The sequence below is a fragment of the Amblyraja radiata genome, chromosome 32, assembly GCF_010909765.2.
Source record: "Amblyraja radiata isolate CabotCenter1 chromosome 32, sAmbRad1.1.pri, whole genome shotgun sequence".
Classification (NCBI taxonomy): Eukaryota; Metazoa; Chordata; class Chondrichthyes; order Rajiformes; family Rajidae; genus Amblyraja; species Amblyraja radiata.
The window spans coordinates 21,193,656-21,208,756 of NC_045987.1; the positions used below are offsets into that span (position 1 = coordinate 21,193,656).

At 43.0% G+C, this 15,101-nt stretch overlaps 1 protein-coding gene across 2 annotated transcripts in view; it reads left to right on the forward strand.

Annotated features, from left to right (window-relative positions):
* adgrd2 (adhesion G protein-coupled receptor D2) overlaps positions 1-15,101 on the forward strand; it is a 112,195-nt gene that overhangs the window by 25,964 nt on the left and 71,130 nt on the right. For both annotated transcript variants that reach the window (XM_033049362.1, XM_033049363.1), the window contains exons 10-13: positions 167-298; positions 3,004-3,115; positions 4,626-4,731; positions 11,033-11,088. In XM_033049362.1, coding sequence (XP_032905253.1) covers positions 167-298; positions 3,004-3,115; positions 4,626-4,731; positions 11,033-11,088 — 406 coding nt within the window. The remainder of the gene's footprint in view (positions 1-166; positions 299-3,003; positions 3,116-4,625; positions 4,732-11,032; positions 11,089-15,101) is intronic.

Here is a 15,101-nt window from a genome sequence, read left to right on the forward strand (position 1 = left end):
CCACCGTACTTGAACAGATGGTGAAGTACGTCTGCTCAATAATCTCGACTTGATTTAACTCGTTATTAGCAGCAAATGAAACACCAAAGATCAGTAATTTGGGCAGTTCATTAAATGTCAACTTGAGCCATTGCTTGGCATTAATTATTCCTGTTGTTCTTTACAGAACTTGAAATCAGACCAAAGCAGCTCAACGATTTTGCAAATGGGTTTAATGTTTATATGGGTGATGGGATTAACAAATCATCTGATCAAATTGGACTTTCGAAGGAAGCAGTTGAAAGGCTCCAAAGAAAAGGGAAGTATTGCTCTGTTCTTTCTGTTTCATGGTCATTAATATCTTTTACCGACCTCTTCAAATCTCTCGAGCAATATGCCTCTTGTCATGGCGGCCTTGATGTGCATGAGTGTTGAACAAATGTGGGTATCGGACTCGGAGAAGAGTATTTAGTTTTTGTTCACATCTTGTAGCGAAAAGCTCAAAAACCTCAACAGGATTTGTCTATGAATGAGATTTTAATCTTAGCTGTCATCTAGAGGCCCCAATTATTTATCACACTTGCCCTAATTTTCTGGGAGATCTGACTTTGGAACTCATTGGGAGTTAAAGACATCCAAAAATTGTGCACTGACTCATAACTTTTGGACCTTTGCGCGAATGCTTAATGTGCAGCATCTGAACTGGACTCAACTAATATTTGCTCGAATACCAAGTCAAGCCAGATATAGAAATGTAATGAAGAAAAGGAAAGAAGGAAAAAAATTAAGAGAGGGAACAGTAATGAAGGAAAAACATTTTTTCAAGAAGAAATAATTTCCAAACTGATTAAAATATGAAATGCAGTGTACCCTTGTTTATGCGGTGTTCTTTATAATGGATTTTGGTTATAGCGGATGGGCCTACCGATCTTCACTGCCAGGCTGGGCTGCCGACGCCACCCCCGGCCTGTGCCACCACCCAGACCGCACCTGCCACCGCCTTCTTTGCACCACCTCCGACCCTCACCTGCACTCCGGCCGCCCACGGGTCAGCGACCATTGACTCCGCGACTCCTTGCCTCTGCCCCCCTGGCCACCAGCAGGCCGGAGCCGTCAACTCACCGGGTTTCCAGGCCCAGCTCCAGACCGAGAGTTTGAAGAAGGGTCTCGACCCGAAACGTCACCTATCCATGTTCTCCAGAGATGCTGCCTGGCCCGCTGAGTTACTCCAGCACTCTGTCATTTTGTGTGTTACCCAGCAACCGCAGTTGATTGTTTCAACTACTTGTACAATGATATTACCTTACTTTGTTATAGCGGGCAATCGGCAATAACAATCACCATTCACCCCCTTCCCCCCCCGTCCCCCCTTTACAGTCCATTATTACAAGGGTTTACTGTAATGAGTCTCTACATTAGTTAATGTCAATGCTCCTTGCAAGAGACATTGTTTGGCAATAAATAAGACTTATTACAGAGTTAAGGTGGTATCTATTCTGACTTACAACCAAACAGTATGAACATCAAATTCTCTCATTTCAAGTAATAACCCCATTCCCACTTCTCTCCTTCACCGACAACCACCCCACCCCAGTAAGTGCACATGTTTCTTCCACCATTTCCCACGACCCGTCACCCTGCTCCTTCCCCCTCCTTCCCATGCTTATCTCCATCCCCCGAGTCCCATGTTTCCTTTTATCCCCCCTTTTTCCCCTCCGTCCCATTCCATCCCTATGCCTCCCTCCAGCTGTACATTTCACTCCTCCCTCTCTCCTTGCCCGATGCCCTTTTGTCTCTTTTGCACCTCTAGCCTTTGTTACTTACTTCACCCATCTGCCAATCAATTCTTCTCCTTACCTCTATTCACCTATCACTTGCTGAGAACGAAAGGACACAAAGTGCTGGAGTAACTCAGCGGGTCAGGCAGTATCTCTGGAGAACATGGGTGGGTAACATTTCAGGTTGGGACCCTTGTCCAGACCCTTGTGCAGCATCTTCTGAATGCATAACCCTCTGCTCACTTAACAACAAAAAATGCCTGCATTCTACTCTCTCTGGACCTGCCAAAGACGTGCAGGTCTGTAGGTAAATTGCCCCAAGTGTGCAGGGAGTGGATGTGAAAGTAAGATAACAAAACTGGTATGAATGTGTAATTGATGGTCAGCATGTCGAGGTGGGCCAAATGGCCTGTTTCCATGCTATATCTTGCAATCAATCAATCAACTGTATCTTTCCACTTATTCTACTCTCAACAGCTCAGCAAACCACCAAATTTTAAAAGATTGCTTGTTGGTCAGCATGAACTTGATGGGCTGAAGGGCCTGGCTGCTACACTTCAAAAGTACTTCATCAGCTACGAAGCACTTTGGATCTTCCTGAGGCTGTGTAAGGTGCTGTGCCAGAGAGATGGTTTGGCGGAAACTGGGGAATGATCACACATTTATGGGCCTGTCCCACCTAGGCTATTTTTAGGCGACTGTCATAGTCGTGGCAGGTCGCCGAAAAGCCGGCGATTGGACCCCCCTTCAACATAAAATTTGAAATAGAATCAACACTTTAACAACAAAAAAAAACCGAAGTCAGCACCGGCGACGACCTACCTCACCTGGTGACAACCTACGTTAACCTGGCGACAACCTGGTGACAACTATGACAGCACCTAAGTCAGGCAAAGTCAAGCTACGCTCATTGGCGTCAAACCCACTGTCGCTTACTGTCTCCGAAAATGTTTCAACATGTTTAAAATCCAGCGGCGACCAGAAAGACACTACGACTCTTTGGGCGACTGAGGAGATTACGCACGACCATACAGGCGACACCCCGGCGACCATGTGGCAACAGCCGAGTCGCTGCCAGTCGTCTAAAAAATAGCCTAAGTGGGACAGGCCCATTAGAGTCTCATTAACACTGGAATCAACAGACCCTGCTTCTATTGAGTTTTGATTGAGCTCAACACCTTCTTGTTGTTCCTTGTATGTTTTCAAGTTAAGTTTATTTTTTCTCTCTCTTGTGCCTGTGCTTCAGGTTTAACAGCCACGCTTGTGAACATCTGGTACCTCACTGTTCCCAACTTGCTGGGGAGCAGCCCACTGGACATGGGTGGTTTGGTGAATACAGGTTTTGATGAAGGATTAATGTGAGTGAAATTTCACCATCTCTGCCAATTAGCCATCCCATACAAAGCATAAAATAGAAATGATGCCGGCATATATCAAAAAAAATTGTGTGATACTTCTGTAATCTTACATTGAATATTCTACCATATTTTGAGATGAGATCCTAACTGCAACATGAGTATATTGGTATGATAAAAAGGAACTGCAGGTGCTGGTTACAAAATGCTGGAATAACTCAGCAGGTCAGGCAGCATCTCTGGAGAAAGAGGATAGGTGTTGTTTTAGGTTGGGACCCTTCATCAGTTTGAAGGCTGGTCCCAACCCAAAACGTCACCCATCAATCTGAAGGAGGGTCCCAACCCCAAATGTCACCCATCAGTCTGACGAAAGGTCCCAACCCGAAATGTCACTCATCCATTTTCTCCAGAAATGCTGCCTTACCCGCTGAGTTACTCCAGCACTCAGCGGGTCTGGCAGCATCTGTAGAGGCAAAGTAGGTGAAAGGTTTGTGGTCAAATCCCTGCATCAGGACCATGTGTTTAATTTTCAATTTGATGTGTTATTTTGGGAGCAAGCTTAAGAAATAACCTCAAAGATAAATTGTGAGGCGTTTTCCTCATTCAGCATGAATGAGTGGGAGAAAGTGAATGAGTTTGAGCACAGAGAACAGAATATTACACCTGAGAAGTGAGCGTACACGACGGGTGAAGGGAACACAGGTAACTGCAGGTGCTGGAATCTCGAGCAAAGATGAGGGGGCAAGTCGGGTGAAAGGTGAGGTCCCAGGGGAACTCTATCCTTGTTCCGTCTGGGAGGGAGTGGTGAGGAGCGTTAGAAGAGGGAGGGAGCATGGATTTAAATCTGGCATGGATTGATTGATGGCAGTATCAACCTCCCCAGTTTCATTCAAAGATAGACACAATATGCTGGAATAACTCGGCGGGCCAGGCAGCATCTGCGGAGAGAAGGAATGGGTCGAGACCCTTCTTCAGATTCATTATTTGCCATTTTGCACTTTTGGATTTAAATCTGGAAATAGTATTAAGCATAATATGAAAAAGTAGTCTTGGAAGTAGTATTAAATGTAGTAATGAAAGTAATAGTAAAAGTAGTATTAATAGTCCAGTTACAGTATCTAGTATGAAATTCCAAGGTATGTTTTGCAGAAAAGAACCATCCTTTGCTGCAAAACATACAACCAAGGATATTTCTCTTTGCGCTACGTTGTTCATAGTATTACAGATTATTAACAGTCAACGTTATTGTCGTGTGTCCCGAAAGGGAACAATAACATTCCTACTACTATTTTAAATCCTTCTTATTGATTATTATAAATGTGTTTATTGTGTCATTGCATTAATCAGCCTGCAAATGCCCATTAATACATAGTTCCATTCTCAGTACATATGATAATTAAACACTTGACTCTTGAAATGTAATTAACTTCTTCACGTTTTTGACGAAGATTTGAGATAACTGAACTTTCGCAACCGGGAATAATGGGATATCATGTTTCTTTGCCATACCCAGACACGTCAGTACACAGGTGGCCTCTGCACTTATTTCATCCACTGTGTTCCAAGGAGGTCAGGAAGTCAATACTCCGACTCAGTACAGACTGCTCCACAGAATAAAGGTAAGAGCTGCCATTTTAGTGTTGATCTTCTGGTGATGTCAAATGACCATAGGAACAGATATGTAATCATGGAGTCAGACAGCACAAAACAGGCCTTTCAGACCATTACACCCATGCCAAACCTGTTACTCATCCACACTAATCCAGTGATAATCAGCCAGATTAGGGGAATAGTACAGCACAGGAACAGGCCCTTTGGCCCATATTGTCTGTGCCAAACATAATGCCAAGACCAACTCTTATAAGCCTGCACATAATCCTTATTCCTCTATTCCCTGCATGTCCATGTGCCAGTCCAAACGTCTCTTAGATGCCACTATCGTTACCACCACGTCTCCACCACCACCCCCACCCCCAGCAGCGCCTTCCAGTTATTCCGACACTTTTGCTTCAGATTCCTTTTTTTAAATTTAATATTTTTTATTTTTATTAGAAGTACGGTAAATTACAATACTACACAACACATATGTCTTAATACATTTTTTGTACCGCTTCATTTGTTGAGCTTTAAGAAAAAGATAGAAGTAAAGAAAGTAAAGAAAGTGCGCAAGAGTCGTGAAGGTGCAAGAGAGTGTTGAGAAAAGAAAGCCCCTTAGAAAAGAAGTTAGAGAAGGAAGTAAAGAAAGAAAGAAGACCCTAGAAAAGAAGGAAAAAGAAAGGAGAAACAATCGCTCTAATATAACATTAAACTCCGCAGAAAGGGGACTACCAACCAAGTCTGTTTTTGTTATTTAATTTTTTTTATTTTTGTGTGTTTTTTACCCCCCGTTACCAGATCCTGGCACCTTTTATTTATTTATTTATTTATTTATTTTTAATTACTATTGCACCTTATGCTTATAATAGTTCCAAAAACGTAGACCACGTCTTTTGGAAATGGTTTGCTTTGCCTGCTAAGAGGAATCTCATCTCTTCCAGATGTAGTGTTTCAAACATATTTGATATCCACATTTTTATTGTTGGTGTAAGCGCATTTTTCCAGAATTTAAGTATGAGCTTTTTTCCCATTATTAGCCCATAATTGAGTAAATTCTTCTGAAACACGTTTAGTTCAGGGTTACCTTCCGATATTCCAAAAATAATCCATTCTGGTTTTGGTACCAGTTTTATTTTAATTAATTTTGTAAAGATGTCAAATATTTAATTCCAGAATTTTTGGATTTTTGTACAAAAAACAAAAGAATGCGCTATGGTAGCTTCTTGACACAGACATTTATCACAGATGGGTGAGACATTAGGGAAGAGTTTATTTATTTTAGTTTTTGAATAATATAGTCTATGTAATGTTTTGAACTGGATGAGAGTATGTCGTACGTTGATCGAACATTTATGCACCTGTAGTAAGTGATTATCCCAGCTCTCTTTTGAAATTTTTATAGCTAATTCTTGTTCCCAGTCTCTTCTAATTCCATCAGTTGTGGGTATTTCTATGTTTAAGATGATGTTATATAAGTACGATATTAGATTCGCTGATTCCGCCTTTGTCTTCATTGCTTCATCCAGTAAGTCTGTAGGCATATTATGATAGTATTTTGTGTATTTTTTCAGATAATCACGAATTTGTAGATATTTAAAATATTGATTATTTTTCAAATTATATTTCAGTTGTAGTTGTTGAAATGATAGTAATTTTCCCAATTCATACAGATCTCCGAGCGTTTTGATTCCCATTCTTTCCCATTGTATAAATGATTTGTCTATAATTGATGGTTTAAACGATGGATTATTAACTATTGGTATTAAAAGAGATAGGTTTCTTAATTTTAGATTCTGTTTTATTTGTTTCCATGTTCTAATTGTGCTATGTATAATTGGATTTTTGTTATAATTTTTGTTATTCAGATGTATTGGTGAGAGGAGAGTCGCTCCTATATTACACGGAGAGCAGTCCTCTCTTTCCATTACAATCCAGTCCACCTGCTGGGCAGAATTGTCCAGCAGATGAATCATATTTTTAATATTTACTGCCCAATTATAATACATAAAGTTAGGGAGCGCTAGACCACCCAACTCTTTTCGTTTATTAAGGTGTGCTCTTTGTATTCTATGGGATTTATAATCCCATATAAAATTTGTAATGTCTGAGTCCAATTTTTTGAAAAACTTTTTTGGGAGATATAGGTATTGATTGAAATAGGTATAGGATTTGTGGTAGAAATATCATTTTTATAGCGTTTATTCTGCCTATTAGGGACATCGGAAGTGTTTTCCAGAATTTAATCAAATTATTTAGTTTCTTAAGTAAGGGATTATGCTTCAGATTCCAGCATCTGTAGTTTCTTGCATCTCAATTAATAGACACATCCATCTGTTTGATAAAACGTTAGCTGAACATTATAGAATCAAAACATAAAATCCTAGAGTTGTTGAGTCATACAGCATGGAATTTGGCCCAACTTGCCCATGTCAACCAACAAGCCCTATCTACACTGGTCCCACCCGCCTGCGCTTGGCCCATATCCTTCTAAACCCATCCTATCCACATACCCGTCCGAATGTCTAATAGATAAATCGAATGGACACGATCTTTTTCCCAGAATAGGGGAGTCTTAAACTGAAGTTCTGTAACGCAGTAACACTACAAATAAATCTACAGTAATCAATAATTCAATAAATTAATAATCAGTAATACTAAGTAACCAGAACGTTAAGGAGTGAGGGGCAGGTTTTTCAAGTTCAAGTTTACATTTATTGTCACTGTACCAATTGGTACAGCGAGATTTGGGTTGCCATACAGCGAATAAAACGAACACAACACACGATAGAATTTAACATGAACATCCCCACACAGCGGAATCAACGTTTCCCACTGTGAGGGAAGGCAATAAAAGTTCAGTCATCTTCCTCCATGTTCAAATCTATTTTCTCACAGTGGGTATATGAAATGAGCTGCTTGAGGAAGTGATAGAAGGGGTACAACTACAACATTTTAAAAGACATTTGGACAGGTTCATGGATAGGATAGGTTCAGAAGATTGTCACTGCCCTATGTGGCAGGCATTCCCTGCCACAGAGGGCAGTGGAGGCCAAATCACTGGATGGATTTAAGAGAGAGTTAGATGAGGGGCTAGTGGAGTCAAGGGATATAGGGAGAAGGCAGGTACGGGTTATTGATTGGGGATGATTAGCCATGATCACAATGAATTATGGTGCTGGCTCGAAGGGCAGAATGGCCTCCTCCACCTATTTTCTATGTTTCTATGATATGGACCACATGCAGGCCAATGAGAATAGCTCAGGAAGATGCCTTGGATGAGTTGGACTGAGGGACCTTTTTCCATGATGTCTGACTCGGTGACACTTTGACTGTTTGACCCAACCCATGCCTTGTCTTCTGTAGGACCCGGATAGATGTGATAAAGATTTGCAGGGTACCTGGGCCTAATGGAGGGATAATAGTTTTGGTGGTGGAATTTTCCATGGGAAGGACATTGGTATTAGTATTTTATTATTATTGTCACGTACAAGAATACAGTGAAAAATTCTGCGAGCTATTCAGTCAAATCGAACTATGCAAACGAGTACAGTCAAGCCACACACAAGCACAGCATGTTGTACAAAGAGATGAATACCAGCGTAGAATATGGTGTTACAGCATTATAACATTACAGTTACAAAGAAAAAGTGCAAGGTCTACAATGATGGTAGACAAAAATGCTGGAGAAACTCAGCGGGTGAGGCAGCATCTATGGAGCGAAGGAATAGGCGACTTTTCGTGTCGAGACCCTTCTTCAGACTTGAAACATCGCCTATTCCTTCTCTACATAGATGCTGCCTCACCCGCTGAGTTTCTCCAGCATTTTTGTCTACGTTCGATTTTTCTAGCATCTGCAGTTCTTTCTTAAACACAAGGTCTACAGTGAGGTTGGTTCAAAGATCGGGACTTATGAGTGAACCATTCTATTGTCTGATAACAGCAGGGAAAAAGCTGAGTCTGAATCTGGTGGTACCCTCATTCAAACTTTTATATATTTTGCCCAAAGGAAGTTGGCAGAAGTGGGGATGAGAAGAGGTACTGCTTGCCTGTTACACACCCTGACGTTTGCTCCGTTTCATTCACTCCAGCTATCACTGCATATCAAGCATATCCTGTAATATATCGACAATGCAATTGGTATTCCTTGTCAATATTCAAAGTCCCCCAACACCTCTTCCATGGTGTGTTCCATCAAATCTAGTTTTGTACTGTGTTCATTTTGTGAGAGTTACACTGAGAGATTTCAGGATATACTAGGAGAACCTCTCATGCAGCTTGGGAGGTTATGGGTAGTGGTGGGAGGAGGGTGGCAACAGAAGATGGCTTGAATTGTGGTTTTGCTGGGATTGATCACCGTTTTTGCAGTAGTTCCACCTGGAGCCTTGACTGGATCCACCTCCTACACACCACATCCAAGGGATGTACTTGGCGAATTCTTCTCTCCCTTGCTGAATCAGAGCTTCCAAATGCCTCCATGAGGAGTAGGCTTCTGTCATGTCTGCACCTTGCTCATTCTTCCCCTGTACAGTTCCCTCCTGCATTGGAAGGGGAAGTGAGCTCAGGCTGGGGCCTCCCATTACCAATCTCTGTAATTTCCCTCAGTGCCCGCCTGGCTGTGAAAATGACCCTTAGCGGGGGAAAGTGGTGGTTGGTGATGCAGAGTGGGGGGGCCACGTGCGTGAGACACCCTCACACCAATGGCGCAGACCCCCAGGATGGTTCAGGATACCCATCTGGATTGGCTCGAAGAGTTCCATTGACTCCATCTACATTTCACATTGTCACGGGCAAGGCCACCAACATAATCAAGGATGCGTCTCACCCCGGTCACTCCCTCTTCTCCCCTCTCCCATCAGGCAAGAGCTACAGAAATGTGAAAGCGTTCAACTCCAGATTCAGGGACGGTTTCTTCCCAGCTTTCATCAGGCAAATGAACCATTCCATCAACAACTAGAGAGTAGTCCTGACTTACCATCTACCTCATTGGAGGCCCTTGGATTATCTTTAATAGATGTTAGTGGATCTTGCACAAAACGTTATACCCTTTATCCTGTATCTGTACACTATGGACAGCTTAATTGTAATAGTGTATAGTCTTTTCACTGACTGGAAACCACGCAACAGAAAAGATTTTCACTGTACCTCAGTACACGTGACAATAAACTAAACTGAAACAAAACATTAAAAAAGAACTATTCTCACCCATCATTTGATGAATCAATCATCCTTTGTTTGATTCATGATCTGGGGGACTCCCAGAGTTTTTATGAATGCTATATAAACGCATCTTTATTTTCAGAGGCAGACTTTGACTCTGCCATTTAGTTTATGAAGAGAGAAAAAGCAACTTTCAAGAAATATAATTCACAGCCTGGGAAACAACAGCGGATTGAAAGTGATAGTCATAGAGAGGGTAGGTCGTCAGAACTTTTTCCCCGGGGTGGAAATATCTAAAGACTTGAGGGCATAGCTTTAAAATGAGAGGGACAAAGTTTAAAGGGGAAATATTTTTTATACACAAGGTGTTGGAAGCCTGGAACACTACTGGTCAGGGGTGGTGGTCTAGGCCGATACATCAGTTGCATTTAAGAGGATTTTAGATTGGTACTAAAAAAGGGTGGCACGGTGGCGTTGCGGTAGAGTTGCTGCCTTACACCGTTTACAGCGCCAGAAACCCAGGTTCGATCCTGACTACGGGCGCTGTCTGTACGGAGTTTGTACGTTCTCCCCGTGACCTGCCTGGGTTTTCTCTGAGATCTTCGGTTTCCTCCCACACTCCAAAGACGTACAGGTATGTAGGTAAATTGCCATGATAAATGTAAAAAATAATTATCCCTAGTGTGTGTAGGATAGTGTTTATATGTGTGGATTGCTGGTCGGAGTGGGTCGAAGGGCCTGTTTCAACGCTGTATCTCTAAATTTAAAAAAAACTAAACTTGGATATGCAGGGAATGAAGGGATATGGATCATGTGCTGCCAGAGGAGATTTGCTTATCTTGGCATCATGTTCAGCACTGACATTATGGGCAGAAGAGCCTGTTCCTGTGCTGTACTGTTCTGAATTCTGTGATTGAGAGATTGGATTGCTTGGAATTATGGTATAAACTTGACATAAAGGTTTATTCGTGATTGAATAAAGCTCATGGATTCAACCATGGCACAGTGTGTCCTAAAAATTACCTTTGTGCCCTTGTTGTGACAACAAAGCGGATGGTGCCTCTCACCTCCCTTTCAGGATGTTCTTGTGCTCCACAATGATCGAGAGCCGCAGCCTTGTGTAAAAGGACGTTACAAGATTCACTGACACTTGTCTTCCTTCTATAGGCCATTCCTTCTCTGATCGTTCATCCTCTCTGCGCCTTCTGGAATTTCAGTCGGAAGTGAGTACTCCAAAGTCAACAAGGCAAGGCTGGTACAAACTGTGGCTACATGTCTGGTAGGGTCAGAATTTATGAACCACGTTTACTTTATGTTGCGCATTGCCTCTGAACCCCAAGGTTTCCAGTTCATGTTTCCTTGCACAAACATAAGCACATATGCTAGCATTTATTTATAGATGGCTAGAATACAAAATTAGAGATGTAATGTTGAGGCTCTTTAAGGCGCTGGTCAGGCTGCATTTGGACTATTGTGAGCAATTTTGAGCCGGCTCTGGAGAGGGTCCAGAGGATGTTTACAAGAATAATCCAAGGAATGAGTAGGTTAACTTATAATGAATGTTTGTCGACACTGGGCCTGTACTAGCTGGAGTTTAGAAGAATGAGGGGGGACCTCATTGAAACATACCGAATAGTGGAAGGCTTGGATGGAGTGGATGTGGAGAGGATGTTTCCACTAGTTGGAGAGTCTAGGAGTAAAGGCCGTTTCTTTAGGAAGGAGATGATAAGGAATTTCTTGAGTCAGAGGGTGGTGAATCTGCGGAATTCTTTGCCACAGAAGGCTGTGGAGGCCAAATCAATGGATATTTTTAAGGCAGGGATAGATTCTTGATTAGTACGGGTGTCAGAGGTTATGAGGAGAAGGCAGGAGAATGGGGTTAGGAGGGAGAGTTAGATCAGCCATGATTGAATAGCTGAGTAGACTTGATGGGCCAAATGGCCTAATTCTGCTCCTATTACTTATGGTCTTATGACAAATCCACACTGCAGTACTGTAATAATGCTGCACTATCAGAGGGTTTTCTCAAGAGCCCAACAGCTCGCAAAAGTGGTAGTATGACCATACTCTGAAGAAGAGCAAGGGTGTTGTCCTGACCGATGTCTGTTCTTCAATCACCATCAGCAATATAAATTAGGGGCGGTGCAATGGCACATCTGCCAGAGCTTCTGCCTCACAGCACCAGAGATGCAGGTTAGATCCTGGCATTGGGTGCCGTCTGTGTGGAATTCTCCCAATGACCACATTGGTTTCCTCCAGGTGCTCTGGTTTCCTCCCACATCCCAAAGACGCGCAAGTTTGTCGGTTAATTGGCCCTTTGTAAAATTGCCCCTAGTGTGCAGGGAATGGATGAGAAAGTGAGATAACATGGGCCTAGTGTGAACGGGTGATTGGTGGTTGGCGCAGACTCAGTGGGCCAAAGGGACTATTTCCATGTTGTTCCTTTCCATCAAATTCAATCAAAAGATGGCTATCTGGTTGTTTTGCTGTTTATGGGAATTGTTTGTGAGTGTGTTCGGTGCAATAGTGCCCATACTTCGAAGCTTCATCACAGTGGAGCACATTAGAACATTAGGTGTCTTTTACCTCCTGAAAGGGAGGTAAAAGACACCTGTCTTTGTTTTCACAATAAATGGTGCAAAGGTCACATTTTAGGACATACTGTCCCGTGGTTGGTTCCATGAGTTTATTCCATCCTATATCAAGCTTTATTTCAGCTTTATACCATGCAATCGAGAGCGAGTTAGCCAATTGGATACAAACATGGCTTGAATGTAGGAGACAGAGGGTGGTGATAGAGAGTTGTTTTTCAAACTGGAGATGGTACAAGCATTGTGCTGCAGGGATCCGTGCGGGGTCTACTGCTGTTGGTTGTGTATAGTTATGATTTGGATGTGAATGTTTATGGCATAGTTTGTGGATGACACTGAAATTGGTGGTGTAGTGGACAGTGAGGAAGGTTATCTATGAATACAAAGGGATCTTAATCAGCTGGGCCAATGTGCCCAGGAATGGCAGATAGAGTTTAATTCAGATAACTGTATGTGTTGAATTTTAGGAAAAACCAGGGCAGGACTTTCACAGAAAATGGTTGAGCCCTGGGGAGTTTTGTTAAACAGAGGAACCAAGGGGTGCAGGTACATAGTTCCATGAAAATTGCAACACAAATGGACAGGGTGGTGAAGAAGGCATTTGGCAAGGTTCATCTGATAAGATTTTAAGTACACACGTTGTGACACCATGTTAAGGCAGTACAAGACGTTGGTTAGGTTACATTTGTACAGTTCTGTGCACATTTCTGATCACCCTGCTCTCGGAAGGATATCATCAAACTGGAAAGGATTAAAAAAAAGACTTACAAGGTTGTTACCATGTCTGGATGGTTTGCGTTATATCAAGAGGCTGCAGGGGTGACCTCATAGAGGTTTATAAAATCATGAAGGGTATTGATAATGTAAATAGCCACACTTATTCCCAGAGTTGGGGGAGTCTAAAACTAGAGGGCATAGCTTTAAGGTAAGAGGGGAAAGATTTAAAAGGGACCTGAGGGGCAACTTTTTCACACAGAGGGTGGTAAATACATGGAATGAGCTGCCAGAAAAAATGGTGGAGACTGATACAATTAGGACATTTAAAAGACAAGGATAGGAACAGATTGGAAGGATCTCATCATGTGCCAGTGTGAGTCTAGCTCATTTAGGCAACATGGTCGTCATGTACTAGTTAGGCTGAAAGGCCTGTTTCTGTTTAGTTTAGATCTATAGCGCGGAAACAGGCCCTTCGGCCCACTGAGTCTACGCTGACCAGCGATCCCCATACACTGACACTATCCTACACACTGGGGATAATTTACATTTATACATTTATGCCGAGCCACCCTACGTATATTACTCTAAGTCTACGTTGTGCTGTTGTGTTTATAAAGGTGGTCCTCTAATTTTAGATACCTTTAAATACCTTTGCCACAGGGACAATTTTCCTATCATCCAGATCATAGTTTTGACATCTCTGCCACATCTCCCCTCAATGTAAACAAACGCAGACTCTCCCCATAACTGAAATGTGCCATCCCAGACACAACCCCGTTACACTCCCACCCACGCAATCATGTACTTCTCTGCGTGATGAGGTGGGTTGAAGGCCAGGTTAGAGCTAGCCCCACACAGGGTAGCGATTCCTAGCCTTTTCCTCGCCAACGTGCGCTCACTGGCAAACAAAATGGACGAACTCCGGCTAAGGATCACCTCCCACAACTGGATCAAAGACTGCAACATCCTGATCTTCACGGAAACTTGGCTCAACACCGACGTTCCTGACAGCGCCATCCAGCTAACGGGGCGTCATTTACTCCGAGCGGACAGGACAACAGACTCCGGTAAGACCAGAGGTGGGGGTCTGTGCATTTATGTAAACAAAGCATGGTGCACGGACTCCACCATCATCGAGAGTCACTGTTCAGCTAACCTTGAGTTCCTCTTGGTTAGATGCAGACCGTTCTATCTGCCCAGAGAGTTCACCTCCACTGTTGTGACTGCAGCCTATATCCCTCCTGATGCTAATGCCAAGCTTGCAATGAAAGAGCTGCATACTTCCATTAGCAATCAACAGACGCACAACCCCGAGGCAGCCTTCATTGTTGCGGGTGACTTCAATCACTCTAACCTGAAGACTGTACTCCCCAAATTCCACCAACATGTCTCCTTCCCCACTAGAGTAGACAAGACACTGGACAAAGTCTACACCAACATGGCTGAAGCTTACAAAGCCATCCCCCTCCCCCACCTTGGTCAGTCTGATCACGTCTCATTGTTCCTGCTCCCTAAGTACTCCCCACTCATCAGACGGGTTAAACCCACTGTGAGGACAGTTAAAGTCTGGTCAGAGGAAGCGGACTTCACACTTCAGTGTTTTGGAAACACTGACTGGAAGGCGTTTGCAGACCAGGCCACCCTTGACTCCCACACGGACATTGATTCCTACACATCCTCTATTCTGGACTTTATAAACTCCACCATCAATAGTGTCACCTCCCTCAAACGGGTGACCATATTCCCGATTCAGAAGCCATGGATGAACAGCGAGGTCAGGCTACTGCTGAAAGCACGGGATACCGCTTTCAGGTCAGGCGATGCTCGAGCCTACAGTTCATCCAGGGCTAACCTGAAGAGGGGCATCAAGAAGGCCAAGCTCTGCCATAAGCTCAGGATTGAGGAGCACTTCAACAACAACTCCGACC